The sequence below is a fragment of the Sus scrofa genome, chromosome 15, assembly GCF_054392235.1.
Source record: "Sus scrofa isolate SSC_HxYL_T2T_F1_AM1 chromosome 15, Sscrofa_HxYL_maternal_Yorkshire_Landrace_v2.0, whole genome shotgun sequence".
In the NCBI taxonomy this organism is placed as follows: Eukaryota; Metazoa; Chordata; class Mammalia; order Artiodactyla; family Suidae; genus Sus; species Sus scrofa.
In genome coordinates this window covers 89,824,035-89,843,601 of record NC_139397.1, presented here as the reverse complement: position 1 = coordinate 89,843,601, position 19,567 = coordinate 89,824,035, and the positions used below count along the sequence as shown (strand labels likewise).

The window sequence follows — 19,567 nt, the reverse complement described above, 5'->3', positions numbered from 1 at the left end:
TATCCTTGAGTCTATACATAGAATAGGACTTCTCATCTACACAACCCCTTTATTGCCAGTATGGTCTCAAACTCTCAACAGCCTGGCCCATTACCATCTCCCACATGATCGATACATTCTGTTTGGGAAACTAGAACGTGATCCTAATGGGGGTAAATAGACTTGTCAGTATCAATTAAGTTATCAATTGAGTTCCCATTGTGGCTCAGTAGTAACAAACCCAACTAGGATCCATGAGGATGCAGGTTCGATCCCTGGCCTCGCTCAGTGTGATAAGGATCCAGCATTGTCGTGTAAGCTGCAGATGCAGCTTGGATCCCGCATTGCTGTGGCTGTGGTGTAGGCCCCTAGCCTGAGAACTATATGCCATGGGCATGGCCCTAAAAAGATTAAAAAAAACCCACAGAAACCTTCAGTTGACGTGTTTGTAGCTCAAACACTTGAAGTTTGAATTTGATCATATTGGTTTAATTGAATTACTTCTATTATAGGAACACTGAACAGGTAGAGATGTCAATAAGTCAACAGTACTTCAACTGATTAGACCCCAGATGCTCCTTTACCTGATGTTTGTAACATGAAACTGACCTATGTGTCCTGCCTCTGCAGGTGTTGTGTATTACACTGTGCTAGGGCATGGCTCTAAATTTGGTGCCATCAAACGTGCCTACATCCCCAACTTTGAATCTGGCAGCAATAATCCTGTGAAGGAAGTTAACCTGGGTCTGAAATACATAGTACAGCCAGATGGAATAGCAGTGGACTGGGTTGGAAGGTAAGTTTATTTATTTATTTATTTATTTATTGTCTTTTTTTTTTGCCATTTCTTGGGCCGCTCCCGTGGCATATGGAGGTTCCCAGGCTAGGGGTTGAATCGGAGGTGTAGCCGCCAGCCTACACCACAGCCACAGCAACGCGGGATCCAAGCCACGTCTTCGACTTACACCAAAGCTCACGGCAACATCGGATCCTTAACCCACTGAGCAAGGCCAGGGATCGAACCCGAAACCTCATCGTTCCTAGTCAGATTCCTTAACCACTGAACCACAACGGGAACTCCAAGGTAAGTTTATTTAAAAAATTTTTTTTTGCTTTTTAGGGCTGCACCCACAGCATATGGAGGTTCCCAGGCTAGGGGTCTAATCAGAGCTATAGGTGCGGGCCTATGCCAGTGCCACAGCAATTTGGGATCCGAGCCACATCTGCAACCTACACCACAGCTCACAGCAACACTGGATCCTTAACCCACTGAGCAAGGCCAGGGATCGAACCCACAACCTCATAGTTCCTAGTCAGCTTCATTTCCACCGTGCCACAACGGGAACTCCAGAAGGTAAGGCTAGCTTCATTCCCCTCCTACCTATTCTATTTTCCTGGTCAGAGCGCCCCGCTACTCACCATGGCACATGAGTTAAACTGGTCCAGATTAAAGGTATACTCAGCTGTGGTGCAGCTGGGTGATGCCTGGGGTTGCTCTAGCCCCAGAAACTACCTCTGCTTATTCAGTGTGTCATATGAACATTATCATTTTCCTATAGTCTATATGTGCCACAAAAATTTTGAGAAAGCACCAAGGTCAAGATTTTATATTAGCTCAAGGAGAACTGGTAGAATTCTGGATTCCAAAAGGAATTTTCAATTTGGCTGCACTGTTCACTTTTTGAAGAGATGGGACAGCCTTACATTTTCCCAGCAAAGCAATTGAAATGAAACGTTTGTATGGTAATTATTTTGAGGAGAAACAATCCATATCTTATTTTCAGCAGGTAATGTTGTCTGCAGGTCTATTTTTGTTTTGTGGATAGGTTCATCTGTGTCATATTTTAGATTCAACATACAAGTGATATCATATTGTATTTGGCTTCCTCTTTCTGATTTACTTCACTTAGTGTGATAATCTGGTCTGCTCTGTTAGACCTTCTACAAGTCCAGGGGCCAGGTCTAGACACTTCGAATGATGCCTAAATAAAATCCTTAATTAAATTTGTCATCAGATCGATGCATGACAGCCAAACTAGGGAGCTAAGAATTAGCTCCTTCCTCAAGGAAGAGCTTTGTGTTGGGATGGCATTTATGGGAAAGTGATTCCTTTAGAATCAGAACTCAAATATTCATAGAATCCCCTATGTCCTTGAAAATGAGCTAATAATGGAAAATGTTTGCTGCTTTCTGGGAGGACGGAGAGTCATTTGCAGTATAAGTTAATCACTTTTTCATGTACTTGTCCGAAAATGTACTTGTCTGAAACTGTTCTCCTGGAACACTTGAGCATCTATCTCCACAGAAGTTCAGTAGGTCTGCCTGGGTCTGCAGGATAACAGGAGACTCATCTCAGCAACTTCTGTCTGGAAACAAGACCTCAGAGAGTCAGGAAGTGGAAACTCTAGACCTCAGTGCTTCTTTCTGAAAAACAGCGAGGCCATGGCAGATCTTTCTTGCTAAGTTTTACCTTCTTCTCAGCTTTAATGAATGAATGAATTTAATAAATGGCTGGAACTCTTTCTGCTATAAGAGGCTGAGACCTGAAGCCTTGCAGGTGGATTAAGCCAGGGCAGGATGGCCTTGCTGAGGTTGTCCCTTTAAATGGCTCTTTCCACTCATCCTTGGAGGTGATGCCAGATTCCTCTTGGCTGAGGATGGGACAGATGCACAGGCTGTCAGAATGATAGGACCAGCTCTGCAGTGCCCTGTGACTTCTTCTTGGAAGCATGTGTCTCAGAATGTCAATTACAGATAACAGATGTAAGGCTCACTGTCATTACCAATCATGGCTGATTCAGCTGCTTTGGCTGAATGACCCCTTCACCCCACACTCCACCACTTGTCACATGTCAAAGATGTCCCCTTGGCTGAAGAGCGAGGGAGGCTGTGCTCTCATCACTGGTGTCTTGCTGGCCAACTGAATGCTCTCATCATCAAACTGAATGCTCTCATCATCAAACCTCTTCCCCAGAGCCAGTCCTGAGTTTTCAGTTGTTTGTCTCTCTCTAAACTCAGGCATATTTACTGGTCAGATGCTAAGACTCAACGGATCGAGGTGGCCGAACTTGATGGAAGGTACAGAAAATGGCTGATTACCACTCTACTGGATCAACCAGCAGCAATAGTTGTGAATCCCAAACAAGGGTAAGTACTTGAAGGAGTCCTTAATGTTCTAGATATTTCCCACTGGATTCTCAAAAAAATTATATTGAATTATTTTTTCTTAATTGTACTGAAATTGTCCTTGGACTTCTTGGAGTGGTACCTATGACATTTCAAGAATTATAATATGCCCTAAAGATCACTTAGGACCAAACTGGCTTCAGAAGATGGACACTGTATAAGGAGAAGGCCTCTGGCCTCATTTTTGCCACAGTCCGTTTGGTTTAAAACCTACACACTCCTCAATAGAATTTAAGGATTGGTCTACACCTGATGATTGCTTTAGACTGCAGACTGGTGGCTGATAGGCTAAATATGGTCTGTATGCTTATTGGATGAACTTCACAGAACTTTAAGTTTGTCTTGGGAAACTTAGTTGCTAACATTGAAATTAAAAAAAAAAATTTTTTTTTTTTTTTTGTCTTTTTGTCTTTTTAGGGCTGCACCCACGACATATGGAGGTTTCCAGGCTAGGGGTCAAATCAGAGCTACAGCTATTGACCTACGCCACAACCACAGCAATGCCAGATCCTTAACCCACTGAGCAAGGCCATGGATTGAACCCGTGTCCTCATGGATACTAGTTGGGTTCGCTACCACTTAGCCACAGTGTGATTAATACATATCCTTGGGCAGGGCTGGCCAGTTTCTGCTGGGAAAGTGTTGCTTTCAGAATGGATAGGTCACAGATGCACAAGCTCTTCTCTTTCCCTCCCCCTCTTGTGTAAAGTATAAAAATAGCATCATTTAGGGCCCAGTCCTCTATGAAATCCAGTTGAGTTTCCCACTAGGTAAGATTCTGCCACGAGGAAACCTTCTGTTACAGGTTGATGTACTGGACTGACTGGGGCAAGAACCCTAAAATTGAGATTGCTTGGATGGATGGGCAGCATCGGAAAGTCCTGGTTCAGGAGGACCTTGGTTGGCCAACTGGCCTTTCTATAGATTATGTGAACAGTGACCGGATCTACTGGAGTGACCTCAAGGAGGATGTCATTGAAACCATTAAACACGATGGAACTGATAGGAAAGTTGTTGTAACTGCAGGTGAGAAACTTCATTTATTAAATAATTAATGTACTTCCTTGTCTCTCTGCTCATTTTCTCAAGAAGGATCCCTAATCTTAAGAGATGGTTTGTGTAGAGCTCCCAGCTGCTGATTTAAGGGCAAGTGAACCTTTTAGCAATAATTAAGTCCGTTTCGTTCTCTTTATAGAATTTCAAAAACTACTCTCAGCAGCAGATGTTTTTTAATTTAAGATCTTTGTTTTTTTCTATTATAGTTGATTTACGATGTTCTGTCAGTTTCTGCTCTCAGCAGCAGATAGCAAATAACCAAGTTTCCTGTTAGGTTGCCCTGTAGAGATGGTGATCATGTGTTCCAATGGTGATCCATGTCTAACCACTTCTAGATGCATTAGTTTTTAATGTGCTAGATTGATTGCTTTTTATGTACTACTGGAATCAACTCAGAGATAAGCAACAATCCAGCATTATGAGGATAAGTGGTATATCTTATGCTCAAAGAAAAAAATCTCTGCCCTATAGATTGTTTTCTAAAAATAAAATAAAATCAGCAACTTGAAATTGAGTGAGCTCCTATAACCAGAGTCAGCCTGGAGGCATTAATCTACTTTAATTTCTGTCACCTTGATCCAACACAGCACACTTTCACGGTCATGTGTACAGAGAGTCTTGCCTGAATGTTGCTGGAATTTTAAGGCGTTGCATTAGGGGTTGATCCAAGCAGTTTGACTTCTGAACGTAAAAGTGGGGCTAGGGTCTCTTCTTCATAATAACCTCGTTTGGTTTTGCTTTTCCCCTGTTGGTAAACAGCAATGAACCCTTACAGTCTGGACATCTTTGAGAGCCAGTTATACTGGATATCTAAGGATAAGGGAGAAATATGGGTCCAAGACAAGTTTGAACGAGACCGGAAAGAGAAATTGCTGATAGTGAACCCATGGCTCACTCAAGTTCGAATCTTCCATCAACGGAGATATAATCAGTCAGGTAGTTACCAACCTTATTTCAAATTAATAGCTACACATATATTAATTCTTTGGAAAATGGTAGTGGATAATAATAGGCTAATCTTTTGGTGTCTTGGAAGGTGAGTGTGTGTGAGTGTGTGTCTGTGTGACCAAAGGAAGTTAAAGCTGGAAGTCAAATGAAATAATGCCCACCACGAGCAGACATGAATTAAAAATACTATAGTCTGGGAGTTTCCGTCATGACTCAGTGGTTAATGAATCCGACTGGGAGCCATGAGGTTGCGGGTTCGATCCCTGGCCTTGCTCAGTGGGTTAAGGATCTGGCGTTGCCATGAGCTGTGGTGTAGGTTGCAGAAGTGGCTCAGATCTGGTGTTGCTGTGGCTATGGTGCAGGCCAGCAGCCACAGCTCAGATTAGACCCCTAGCCTGGGAACCTCCATATACTGTGGGAGTGGCCCTAGAAAAGGCAAAAAAAGATTTAAAAAAAATGCTATAGTTGTTGCTTGGAGCTATGTCTATATACTTTTAGGCCATAATCCAATAGGCATCAGACTCCTTGCTAAATGTGGGTTGGGTTGACAAGTCTCATAAGTCTTCCCTACTCTTGTGAGGTCAGGCTAGTCAGGCTGTGTGAGCTGCATGAGCCTTAGCTTAAAGCTTCAAGGATGCATTTCTGCATCCGCCCATCTTCCTCATTTTCTTAGCTCTGGGTCCTGCTTCCTCAGGTTACGTCCCTGTGTTCATCCTTCGCCATCGTGCGGAGTAATGTGAAAGGGAAAGGACAGTTTTGAAGAGACGAAAGGAAACAGCCTTTTACTAAGTTCTCTATGTCAGAATCTGCCTTCAGCATTCACCCAGACATCTGCTACTCCAATTCGTCTTCTCCAAAACTTACAAAGAGGTTTTATTCTCATCTCACAAATAAGGAAACTGAGGAGAGGAAGGGGTTAGTAAGTCACTCAACCAAGGAATGAGTTTTAAACTCAGAAACTCAGTTCCTTTCAATCCAAAGCTCAGCGTCTTTCTGTTCTGGTCCAGTTATCAGTTTACCTAATTCCAGATTGAATTCTATGGCTGTGGGGTCCTTGACAAGTCACCTCCCTTCCAATCCCTGTATGTGAAACCAGTGTGGATGAGGTCCCCTTGAGTTCTCTGATTCTCGGTGAACCTGAATCAGCCTTGACAAATTGGAACTCAAAACAGAGGCTCCCAGGTGACACTGGTGGCAAATGTCTTTTCTAGGGATTGGCCTCCTTGTGTCACTGCCCTAGACTCTCTCCAGACCCCACTGGTGTAATAGCTCTTGTGTCCTAAACGCTCCTGCAGCTCTCACGCTTGGCAGAGACTTTCTAAGGCCAGAGAGTAGAGTCCAGTATACCTGGGAGCCCCCTGTGACCTCTGTCGAGTCGAGAGGACAGCCTAGGAGTCAGGCAGAGGAAAATCTGGACACTTTTCTTGAAAAGCATCTCAGCCAACTGATACTTCAGGCTACCTTTGGAAGGTGCTGATTGCTATGCGGGCCAGAGACCCAGTCCAGCTGCACCAGAGTAGCATTTATTCCAGACTAATAACTTAAATTTTAGCACGTATCAGAAACATCTCTTGTTGAACGCCTCAATACCTGTGGGGTTTCTGACTTAGTTTTCCTGAGGTGGCCTAAGAATTTACATTTCTGACAAGTTCCCAGGTGATGTGATCTTGCCAGTTTGGGAACTACATTTGGAGAATCCCTGCTCTACTCCAAGTGTGGGCCAGGGACCCCTAGTATTGATACAGTATGAGAGCTGGTTAGAAGAGCAGGCTTGCAGGCTCCACCCCAGCCCTTTTTAGTCAGATTCCCCAGGTTACATGTATGCCGTTCAAATTTGAAAGCTCTGCTCTAGACAGCTGAAGAAATGGAGATAGGACAGGTTTTGAGTGAAGCTTTTGAAATATACCTCATTATTTTATTAGCCATGCCTTGCCTATGGTCATATTTTTGTGTGACAGAGGATCACGATTACAAACTGTTAGTCTGAGAAGGAATTTAGAGATCATCCAATCTTTGGATAAGTCATAATATATGCCAAGCTAGAATTCAGAAGACTCTAGAATTACCTGAGGAGCTTTTAACAGTAAGGCTTGAGCTCCATCCCGGACCCGAATTAAATTTGAATTTCTGTGATAGGACATTGATAATTATGAATAGCTTCCACATGATTCTGATAATCATCACTCAGAAAGTCCTTAACCTTGCAAATAATGAAACTGAAGCCCAGAAGAAAGGTCTCCTTAGAGTGTAGGGGTAGAAATCCCGTCCAATGTATGCACTGGCTGGACCACACATTATGAGCTATTCAAATCTGGGTAATGACAAATCTTGATATGATAATGGGGTCTTACCAACCTTTTGAAATCTCTCAAGTGGCTTAGGACTGATTAGTTTTTGAGGCCATGCAGTGAACCAAACAGACACCTACCTTCCAAACCTGCCAGGGCAATAGAGGAGATGTGATGCCAGATGTGAGTGGTACAGAAGTGGGATGGAGGGCATGGGGAGGGACTGGCAGGGGACGACCATGTAAATGAGGGCAAGTAGCCAGGTTTGGACGTTGCCTGGGCTCTGATGTCACCTGGCCATCACTCAGTGGATGAGCATGTCCTTGGTTGGGGTAGTCGCTCCCTCTTCAGATAATAACCACTGTTCTCATCTGCTTTCCAGTGCCCAACCGCTGTAAAAAGGTCTGCAGCCACCTGTGCCTTCTGAAACCTGAAGGATACACCTGTGCATGTCCCCAAGGCTCCAGATTTATAGCAGGGAGTGTCACGGAGTGCGATGCAGGTAGGGACCCTGCCTGGACGGGCATGGGTGCCTGGGGGAGCACCTTGCCTTCTTCAGTAGGTTCCCTTACCTGCACTTGACCTTTTTCAGGACCCTGAGGAATCCCTGGGTGCCGGTCCTTTGCAGAATAGGGGGGAGATGGTTAGAAGGAGGGGTGAGAGATGTGGGAAATGTGAACAGAGCTGAATGGGACTTAAGGGGCCAAATAGAACTTGTGTTCTGATGATTTCTGAGAATTGTTTGCCAAAACCTGCCCAACCGATTGTTGTGTTGTCTTGTTTAAGACATGTTGAAGAGTGAGTTTTCTCTGGGGCCTCTTCCTCCTTTCTCCACCCTGTACTGGATCCCAATCACCCCAGAACCTATTCAGCCTTAATGAGAGTTAACTCAAGGAGGAGAACCAGGCTCCTGAAGGGGTGGGGAGTACAGGGAGGAGGCCTAGAGGAGATCACTGGCCTTCTTCCCACATGCTTATTTCCAAGTTCTGACAACCAAAAAAAAGCCACATTTTAAAATGTGCCTTATGTTGTTGGGAGATGGGAGCTGTAATAAGTAAGCAGTGGTTCTTGTCCCAAATGCTGTAGATGATTTATTCTTGGCAAGACCTTTTTTCAGTGGTCTTTAAATTAAGGCATTAATAAGCCATAGGGAATAACTAATGCCTGTAACTAGTATCCCAATGCTTGATAAGCACATCCTGCAGTTAGCTAGTGGGCCATTTTATGGATCACATCCTTGGGCCTGTCTCAGCTGATGAGGAAATGAAGAGGTGTAACCACCTCCTACCACCAGGGGGAGCAAGCGGTTAAACAAGGCGCCACCTGTTGACGCTTCCCACCAGGTTGAAAAGTGGCCAGGTTTAGAAAATGAACTCAGGAAGAAAAAACTGCTCCCTTCCCTTCCCCTATCCTTACTCTTATTCCATTGCTACTGGGGAAGTATTGGCAAGGTTACAATATTTTGCAAGGACAATTTTGAAGGACTTAAAACATGAGATCTCCAACCAGCTGTCTCTTGGGTATCTATCTGTACCTGTGTGTCCGTTTATTGATTAATGGAAGTTTTGGGTATTTCTAAATTGAATTCTTGATTTCAACTGGGTTCACAGTGAATGATTCTGAGAACTTCAAATGAAAGTGTGAATGTCCTTTAGCACAAAGTTCTTTTTAACTCTTACTGTATGTTTTAGAGTCTAACATCTCTCCACTGGGTTTTTTGTTTTGTTTGGTGGGAGGATGCCCATCTTTTTTAAACCAAATGTTACTCCCTAAGACCTTATTGATAAGGAAATTCATCTAATTTATGGGGAAGATAAGACTTTGATAGGGAGACTGAGTAACTCCCCACCCCATCCAGCCCTGGGCAGAAGCAGGTTTTGCACAGTGGGGTGCTCTGCTGAGTGTGGCCCACTAACATGCATGGCTTTCTTTTCTGCAGCCATCGAAAGTCCTGTCACCATGCCCCCTCCATGCAGGTGTATGAATGAAGGAAACTGCTATTTTGATAAGAATAATCTCCCCAAATGCAAGTAAGTCTGAATGTTGAGGTCCAAGCTGTGGGCCTTGCATCTTCTAGGAGGGATTCGAGACCTTAAAGTAACCAGAAAAACAAGTACAAGAACCTTGCCAGTTGGCAAATTCTCATGTCTTAACCAGCTTGCCCTCCAGTGGGGGAGTCCACAGAGAACTAAGGCAGGCCATCTCAAGCTGTACATTAGAATCACCTGGGGTTCTGGAAAAATGCCCATCTCACTGGCAGGGATTCTGCATTTCTAATGAGTGCCGGGGAGATGCCACAGACTGTGGGCCACGCTTGGGAGAGCAAGGGGTTAGAGAAGTGACAACCCCGTTTTCCTCTTCCTTGTATTGCTAATTACAACTATGATTGTGAAGAGCTACTTCAGTACAAGGTGTTCTCAAGGAGCAGAGTGACTCGGCTCAAGACTGGGGAAGAAGAGAGTCATTGAGAAAGCCCTTACCATGGAGCAGGTGATCGTTAATAAAAGCATGTCAAAGGAAAGAACACAATGAAAATTTCCAGTCTTAACTCTCCAAGGAGAAATTCCATAGATTAGAGAAGACACCATTTGGCGAGGCTGACTCTGTAGATGCCACAGCTCTTCTGTTGAAGTGAATTTCCAAAGTCACATTAGGATTGAAGCCTAAGAAGGCAACAGCCCGTGAATGATTCTCCTTTCACTTTCAGGTGTCCAAGTGGCTACATGGGAGAATATTGTGAAATAGGGCTTTCAAAAGGCATTTCTCCAGGAACAAGTAAGTTTTAAGCGTGCCTCAGGGTCCCTAAATCTAGTGCTGTCTATATTCTGTTTAACTCAGTCTCTGAAGAATGAATGGTTCTAGCCCCTAGTCTTTACTGCTAAGTCTCCTGCCTCTTTTCCTTCTCCTCATGGTCATGTTTTTGCTTCTTCTTCTCTTTGATGACAGCAGTGGCCGTGCTGGTGACACTCATCCTGATCATCATCATTGGAGGATTGGTGGCATTAGGGTTTTTCCACTATAGGAAAACCGGCTCCATTTTGATTTCTATGCCCAGGCTGCCAAGGTCAGTTTCGTTATGTGGCATATTGATTCTAGAAGCCTGTGTGATCTGTAACCATGTGAATAGCTTAGTGTTTTTCTTTTAAGTTAAAAAATACCCTATACTCTTCACCTATTTGGCAGAAACAAAAACACTGAACTTCAGATCACAGTGTCTTAATCTACTGCTTCTCATCCTGAGGGCAGATCACATTTTAGAGTCTAAATGGTTTGTACTTACTGGTGGGCATTGAGGTTACACTGGGGGACAGCATTGGCTGTGTGACAGACTGGGCTTTCTTTCTACAAGTGCCCAACTGGCCCTCTCTTCAATTTAAGCATTCAGGAATGTGCTTTAATACTTCCAGGTCGCTAAGGGATCTTATTCCAGTTTCATTGATTTAGATAGGAAAAGGTACAAAGAAAGAATCCTATCATAACAATTGTTTTAAAAAATACAATTTTTCGATGACTTCTTTTCAGCTTAAGCAATCTTTCCAAATACACGGAAAATGGAAACGGGGTGACCTTCAGATCAGGGGAGGATGTTAACATGGATATTGGAGTATCTGGTTTTGGGCCTGAGTCAGCTATTGACAGATCAATGGCGATGGTGCGTATGGTTTCAAAATGACTATCTGAAGGTTATCATTTATACTGTTTAAAGACATACTTTTTATAAAGAGTAAAGTTAACCTAGAAAGAAAATATAGTATGCCACTCAGAAGAAAGTCTTCATTACACAGACAAAGTTAGGAAACTTTTAGATTAATATCTAAAATTGTTAATGATAAAATTGAAATTTAATCCTGATCTAAGTCACATGGTTAAATTGGAATCATAAACAGTCTTAAGTTTAGTTGGAATCTTTTTTTTTCTTTTTTTTTTTTTTGGCTGCATACATGGTCTGTGGATGTTCCCAGGCCGGGGACTGAACACAAACCACAGCAGGAAGCCTCTACAGTAACAACACCAGATCCTTAACCCAATGAGCCACAAGGGAACTCCTTAATTGGGGTCTTAGACAGGCTATGTTTTTTTGGGAAACAGGAGAGGAACCATGATGTTCTGTTTTTATTCGATGACTTTTTGTATGTTTCAATGAAGAAGTAGGGAAATACGTGTTTCCTGTTCTCATATTTTCCCACCATATAATGTTGGGATAAACAGCGGTTTTAGAGTTAGTGATTGGTTCCAGTCACAACTCTGCCACCTTCTAAGTCGGTCCTAATAGGCATGGAGCTTGATCTCCTTTGCCCTTTCCATCCTCATCTGTCAAATTATACCTCCTGTGAGGAGCAAATACTTTATATGAGTGGACTGGTATCCACTACATTTTCTATAGAGTTCAGAGGTCATTTGCAGTATTCTGCCTTCCCCCTCAAGCTTTCATCTTTGCCTTGGCCTTAACATACAATATTATTCATTCTTTCTTCTGTCCCCATCTCTCTCTTCTCTTCACTCCTCTCTACCCACCCACCCTTCCCTCTGTGTCCGTACCCAGCCCCTAAGTGTGTTATTTGTCTTAAGGAGCCATAGTGAACTCCAGTATAGGAAGAGTGGTTTCATTTTCTTGAGCTGTCGAGTTAGTGCATTTAAGCTACTTGACATAATGGTTTGCCCTGTGGAGTTCTTGTGTCTCTGCTGGATTTTTTTTTCTTTTAAGTTTTTTTTGAGGGAGTGGGGTAAACATAACACCTAACATGCCTCCAAGTGTGAAGGACTGCCTCTTCCCCTGTGTGTGAACCAGATCAGCATGGTGCAATCTTTTTTTTTTTTTTTTTTTTTCCCTTTTCTCCATCAGAGTGAACATTTTGCCATGGACTTGGAAAAGCCTCCCATCATATTTGAAAACCCGATGTACACCTCCAAGGATGGTACCATCAGAATGGCTCAGCCAACAACAACCCAGGTGAGAAAGCACAGCCCTTCCTCTCAGGGGCTGCTGTTGCTAGCTCTTGTTCTTTGGAATGATGTGCCTTCAGGGTTCTCCTGGTCTTCCCTCAATGGAAGGAAGCACAGTGTCTGTTCAACTTCACTCTCTGCAGCAGCAAGTCCCACCCAAAGACCTAAGGCCTGCAAACAGTCAGAATCATTCTGGAGCTGCTGACCAAGAGCCTTTTCACGCTGGGGGCTGGGGGGGGGGGTCGGAGCAAGGGGGTCTGAGAGTGTCCAGAAGCTCGGGCACCTGACACCCACAGGCTTTCTGTAAATATCTGGGAAGTGAGTGGGTTGAAGCTGTCAGTTCACTAGGCAGAGGCTCAGGGGTCAGGGCACACTCTCCTGGTTCTTATTGGTGTCATAGGTGTGACTGGAGGTGACCTCCCTGCCTTGCCCATACTTTTCTGCAAAGTACAAAGCTCTCCAAAGTGCAAAGTTGGCAGGTGGATACTTAAATCCCCTTTGGTGTAGCCTTATTTTCACTCATCTTTAAGAGGAGAAATAAGGATGAAGGGACAAAACTTCATTAGGTCTGGATCAGTAGCCCCAACACCACTTCCAGTGTCTGTCAACTGTCAGCCTGTCTTTGCTTTGTCAAAACAACTAGGGTGAGAAGCAGTTTCATTTTTAACACCTGAACTTCTTTTGAACCCACAAGATATGGTACATTTTATTTTATTTTACTGTAGCTTTATAATGAGGTTTTTTTTTTAATTAAAGTATGGTTGATTTACAATGTTTTGCCAGTTTCTGCTGTACAGCGTATATATATTCTTTTTAAATTATTATTCTTTTTTATTCTTTTCCATCATAGTCTATCCCAGGAATCTGGGTATAGTTCCCTATGCTATACAGTAGGGTACATTTTAATATAAGATAGAAATATTTCCTTCATGGATAGCTTTCTCAAGAACAGCTAAATTTGAATCTTGAAAGCATTTTCCCTGATTCTTTAATAGACAGCAAAACTTAAAATCACATAGTAAAAATAGATTTTTCCATTTTCTCTTAAAATAAAATGAGGCTATGTTTACAAATACACTTTCAAGTTTGAGAAGAAATAAAGTGGTGAAAGTAAAATACAGGAAAAGGGGTGAATTTCTACCCTGTAATTGATTAATTATATATCCATGGTAGTTTGCTCTGTCAGAGGGAACCTTAGTGTCACATGAATGTTACAGAAAATATCTATAGGTGTATTAATTCCATTATGTCTCTTGTTTCAAATGGATAAGCAATGAGGTCCTGCCGAATGGCACGGGATACTATATCTAACCACTTGTGATAGAACATGATAGAAGATAACATGAGGAAAAGAATGTGTATATACAAATAAATAAATAACTGAGTCACTTCACAGATACAGCAGAAATTGACAGAACATTGTAAATCAACTATAATAAAACATTTTAAAACATCCAACCTCTTTTAAGCAGTCCCCTGAAATCATTTTAGTCTGAATATCCAAAGATAAAACTTTCAGTTCACTAATGATTAGGGGAATAATTCATCCGGTTCTTTTAGGATTTGGCTGCCAGTGTACCACCAGAGTATCCTTGCTCCAAAAATATGGTCAATGGTGGGAGTCAGGGTGCATGGAGAACACAGAGGAAGTTGCTATTATTAAATGAGAGTGTGACCAATGATGGGTGCCTTTGTCCCCAAGATACAGGCGTGAGATAGATAACTTAGTAGTTGGTGCTCCTGATTTTGGGGAGATGGGAATGGTGTTTTTTTTACCTGAACCCCAGGGTCAGTCTCATGTAATAAAAATGGAGCCTGACCTTGTCTGTGGGAGAGCAAGGTGGTAAACAGAGAGTAAACAGAGAGACTCTGCACCGAAAATTATTTCAAAACTGAATAATGGCCTTCAATATGCACACAGGTATCCGAATCTGGGAATGTGTATAACAAAAACTATGGAAGTCCTGTAAACCCCGATGAATTAGCTCCAGACACAAAGCCGGCTTCCCCAAGTGCTGATGAAACTCAGGTAAGAGTGATCAACCACTAAAGTGATACGGGATTTGGGAAGGACTGAGTTTTTTAATCCTAAGCAAACCAGAGAGACCCTGATAGGTTCACAGATCTCAAGAGGTGTGGGCAGGTAATAAGGGGTTTTTTTTTTTTTTTTTTTGGCTCCCCCGAGGCATATGGAGCTTCTGGGCCAGCGATCAGATCCGAGCCATAGCTTAGAACTAAGCCACAACTAAGTTGAAAAAGTAAGGCTACATTCTGACATTGAGATGGGAATGGTGTTCCTTGTGACGTGGGAGGCCAATCAGAAGAGGGCGACAGACTTCTGGATCCGGCCTCCTCAAATCGGAGGCATTTAATTTGAGATAATGACTTAGGATGAACAAAACCTCACTTTGTTAAGGATACACAGAGAGGATCCTTTCCTTTCCTGTGCAGTGTAATTTTTCTGTTTTTAGCTCTATTGTGTTATCTGTGTTCACCACTAGATGGCACTAATTCACACTCTTCCTCTATCTGTCCATTCACCTCCCGGCTCACTGTCCAACTAACATTATTGCCCTCAATGTTAATACTGGAAATTAAGAGGAAAAAAACCACTAGATGGAGCTTCTCTACCTTGTAGGTCCTTTGAAATTTGTAGACTGTGTGGTCTACAGAGAGAAATACAATAAATAAAACTGATAGAAAACTTTGTTTTAATGGATAGTATATCATTAGTTTTAATAGGAAGCTATCTAAGATATAGCTGTTTGATTCTGGGCACACTATTTTACCTCTAGTCTTAATGGGAAAACTGTTTTACCTCTAGTCTTACTTTACCTCTAGAGTCCTTAATGTTTCTTATGGGGGGGGCACTCTTGGCATATTGGGTGGGACAGTTCTTTATGGTACAGAACTATTCTATACATTATAGGACATTCTGGTATTCCTGGTCCCTGTCCACTAAGTGCCAGTAGAATTTTCCCCATGCATTGTGATTCCAGAAATCGCTGTTCTCCCTGTACCCCACCTCCGCCCCCCCTCCGCCCCAGCCCTCAAACATATACTCCCAGTTGAGAACAATAGGATCTGGAATGTCTCAGTTCTAAGGGTCTGTGATTTCTAAGGTAAAGTAATGTAAAGAAATACAGTCCAAGGGTAGTTGGAAATCTTGCCATTTTTAGACAAGCCCTGGTCTCAAGTTGTATAAGCTACAAATAGAATTGGTATCTACAAAGTTAACTCAGAAGTCATGTTGGATTTTCAGACATTGGTTCTTATTCTCCTTGTTCTGGTTGAAATAAAAGATGAACTAAATTGATGGTAATGAGCTAATAGCAAAGGTCTCTGTCCACGGTTTCTTATTCCATTTACTAATTCCTTCTTACATACACACACGGATATTGTCTTAGAAAAGAATTTCCAATTTCATATTTTTCAAGTGACCGAATTTTTCCCCTTCAAGCTACATCGAAAAGTGTATTTTGAAGACTAATTTTTCACCAAGACCAGAATACTTGAATGTCACGTATTTGGTTCCCCAAGTCTGGCTCAACCCCCCCAAGTGCTGCCAGTTCTAATTTATATTCTTATATTCTCAGTCCCTTCTGAGTCTAGCCAGCCTCTTCCCTAGACAGCTCTCTCTCCTGGCTGAGCAGGAAGGGAAGTGGTGGGATTGCTGCATTATCAGAAACCCTGAGACCTCCCAAGGAAGGGCAGATCTCTACCAGTCAGAGCCTTTCTTTCTCATCGCCATCTCGGCAGTTCATTGACTCTTCTCACCTTTTCTAATCAGTCAAGGCTGAGACCCTCTACCCTTTAAGGTCTGTCCTCCGCAGTATGTCCAGGGTTGTCCCTATGTCCATTGCCTCCTGGGCACTGAGATAACAGCCAGGGTGACTTAGAGCCATAGAGGCCCTGTAGGGTCACATTGACATTAATGTGCCAGAGAGACTCACTGGTTTCGCTTTCGTCGGTAAATCTGCTCAAAGGACTCAAAGACCCTGAACTCCTGTGGCTCGATGCTGTCATTTTGCAAAGTCTCATTGGCTTTCCCAAGGAGACAACAGTGAAAATCACCACCACTCCTCTCATTAGTAATTACTCAACTCCACGTAGCCATTCCACACTGAGTTTGGCTTTCCCCAGAGGCTGGCCTCTGACTGGAGCATCTCCATCTCCCCCTTGGTGGGGGCCACGTGCAGAGCAGGTGCTCACTTAAACGTGGGGTAAGGTGAATGGCCTCTTCTACCTCTCCTGTAGTCCCGTGCTCCCGCTCCTTCATGAGTCCCCATTTTCACGGAGCAAGAACACCCCACAGAACACGTGGGCTACCTCAGCTACCCACCAGAGGAGGCTGTCTGTTTCCTTGTCTCCTTACATCTGGCAGCCAGAGCTGTGGGCAGCACTGCTACCCTGGGCAACCACAGTCTAAGGTGACTTCCTCTTTGGGATCTTCAGTTTGGGGAGCCTCTGTACCCTAGAGGCATGGCTCGATCCTCACTCCATCCGGTTAAATGATCTCTCTTTCCTCATGTGCCAAATAGAGATAATTAGAGCCCCTGCCTCACAGAGTTGTTGGGAAAATAGAATCAACTCTTAGAATAGTCAGTGACACATAGTAAGCCCTCAGTTAACATTAAGTTGCTATTGCTATGGTGATCACAGGAGGAAATGAGAAAAATTCAGTACTTTGTTAAATTCAGTACTTTAAATGAGAAAACATCAGTACTTTATTAAAAATATATATTTTTCTCCCATAGTCCTGTATTTGGAAGTGTCTGTAGAAACAATGCTTTGTCACTTGCACTCACGCCATCTCATATTTTTTTTTACAACTGATGTCAAAGCTTCTAGCTACTCTGGGCACAGAGTCTGTAAACTATACATTTCAAACCGAAGAAGGGTTTTGAAATTACTGGATGGAAAAAGCCCAAAGAGTTTCAATGCCTGTTCAGGGGTCATCCAAGGAAGAATTGGACAATTTACTGCCTGGGCTGGATCACATGGTCCCAGGTCCCAAATTGCTTTTCCTCTCTTAAAAAGAAATTTAAAAACCTGAGGGGTGGGGGCGGGGGGGGGGAGAAACTCACAAGGAAATCCCATTACTGAAGGTTTTCTGTTTCCCCTTTTGTGTCTAGGTGACAAAATGGAATATCTTCAAACGAAAACCAAAACAAAATACCAACTTCGAAAACCCGATCTATGCCGAGGTAATTTTGAACAATTTTTCACAGCCCAGGCATTCTTTCTTAACAATAATTTGCTAAATCGGGCACAGACCCAGATTGTTCTGAGCAAATTGGCCAAGATTTGTCATCTTTATGTCCAAAACTGTTGGGGAATGAATGACTGATTCCTGTTTCTTTGTGGTCTTAGACGGAGAATGAGCCAAAGGTTGGTGCCGCCGTGACCCCACCTCCATCACCTTCTCTCCCTGCTAAGAAGACTCAGAAAAAAGGCACAACTCCAGCCTACAGTGCAACAGAAGACACATTTAAAGACACGGCAAACCTTGTCAGAGAAGACTCGGAGGCATAGCTGTGCCAGCTATGTAGGGAATAATTAGAAACACATTTTTTGCACATATATTTTTTACAAACAGATGAGAAAAATTTATGTTCCATACTTTATAAAAAAGATGTATTTTCCTCCATACTTCTATAGCTGGAAGTGTCTGTGGAAACAATGCCTTGGGTGTCTTTTTTTACTCATACCATCTCATATTTTTGCAAATAATTATCACAGTGTACTATATGTATATCTTTGCACTGAAGCTATCTGAAGGTAATGCTATAAATACATTGTACATTTGTAAATTTTGGAAAGATTATCACATTAAATTTGCTAATGAAAGTATCTGCTGAATTGGTTGGTGATCATTACATTCAGGGATCCACAGAAGAAAGGAATTGACTTGGGGCCTTTGGCCACGTCAAAAGAAGAGGCACCACTGTTAGTCCCCATTGGATTATCAAGGAAGGGAATCCATGTTCACACATGAGCACTTAATGCTCAGTATTACATGTAACCTGATGAGTAGCGTATCGATAGAGACGCAGGTGACACAGGAGGTAGAAAAAGCAATTCAGTTCCCCCTTCTGCCCTTTGCATTGCCTAACACTGGTTCCATTGTGTTCTCTCACTAGCTGCCCAGGCAACATTATTATGTTAATATCAGCAAACCCAATGTCATTAAGTCTAAGTGTCCCGCAAAGAATGTGTATCTAATGAACTCTTTCATCTGATGGCCCGTGGGGTGATTGACACCCTGGACTGGCATCTCAGGTGGACACCTACTCTAGCACCTGGCGCTCAGGAGCTGAATTACTAAAAGCAAATCTGTGTCTTCCTTAAGGAAGGTGCCAAACAAATAACCAGTGAAGCAAAGCCTCGTCTGGGTTTGTGTTTCCGAGAGTGAAAACATCCTTGTAATGACTATTTATTTCATTAAATAGTTGAACATGAATAGAAAGGGAAACCGTTCTCATTGAGCCTTATTTTGGCTAAATCCTACATTTGTAGGGGAATGTACCACAGAGCCCAGCCCTCCACTTGAAGAGTGGCTCTGATCTCCATAGTGGGAACCATGCAGGAATTACACAATTCCACACTCAGTAGCCTTCCCGGCTCTCTGTGCTCACATTGCACATTTTTAAAACAATGGATGGATGGATGGATGGATGGATGGATGAATGGATGGATGGATGAATGAGACATGTACTACTGATTATTTTATTCCCGAGTTCTCAAAATATTTTTTGTGCATATTTTGAGTGCTTACTGTAATTACTTTGAAATGTACTTTGATTAGAAAAGAAAATGGAAATGATGCTGCTGAAAAATTTCTAATAAATGTGTATTTTATCAGACTTCTCCTGTCTGCTTCCTAAACCCAGGTCATGGGTCAGTTGTGTTTTGTGGTGCAGAGCTTGGGGCTTTGATGGCCAGCGTGCAGGCAGCGGGGGAGGAGGAATCACAGTTCTGGCAGGTGGTCGCAGAAAGGAGAGCGACTCCTGGAGGGTCCCACCTGAACTCTGGGCAGACAGCCCCCTTAATGCCCCCACCTTTTTCCCGCTTTTTAAAGTTTTATTGAAGTATAGTTGATTTACAATACTGTGATAATTTCTGCTGTACAAAAAAGTGATTCATTTATACAAATACACACATTC

At 42.8% G+C, this 19,567-nt stretch overlaps 1 protein-coding gene across 2 annotated transcripts in view; it reads left to right on the top strand.

Moving 5' to 3' along the window:
• The window catches only part of LRP2 (LDL receptor related protein 2), a 197,213-nt gene extending 177,946 nt beyond the window's left edge, over window positions 1-19,267 (top strand). Inside the window, 13 exon segments of one of the 2 annotated variants that reach the window (NM_001444893.1) lie at window positions 610-775; window positions 2,998-3,126; window positions 3,971-4,191; window positions 4,981-5,157; window positions 7,840-7,959; window positions 9,397-9,487; window positions 10,165-10,232; window positions 10,404-10,521; window positions 10,980-11,109; window positions 12,301-12,408; window positions 14,323-14,430; window positions 17,537-17,608; window positions 17,775-19,267. In NM_001444893.1, the coding sequence (NP_001431822.1) occupies window positions 610-775; window positions 2,998-3,126; window positions 3,971-4,191; window positions 4,981-5,157; window positions 7,840-7,959; window positions 9,397-9,487; window positions 10,165-10,232; window positions 10,404-10,521; window positions 10,980-11,109; window positions 12,301-12,408; window positions 14,323-14,430; window positions 17,537-17,608; window positions 17,775-17,936 (1,670 nt within the window). In that variant the 3' untranslated portion in view covers window positions 17,937-19,267. 2 annotated transcript variants of the gene reach the window in all.
• The last annotated feature ends 300 nt before the right edge of the window (window positions 19,268-19,567 follow it).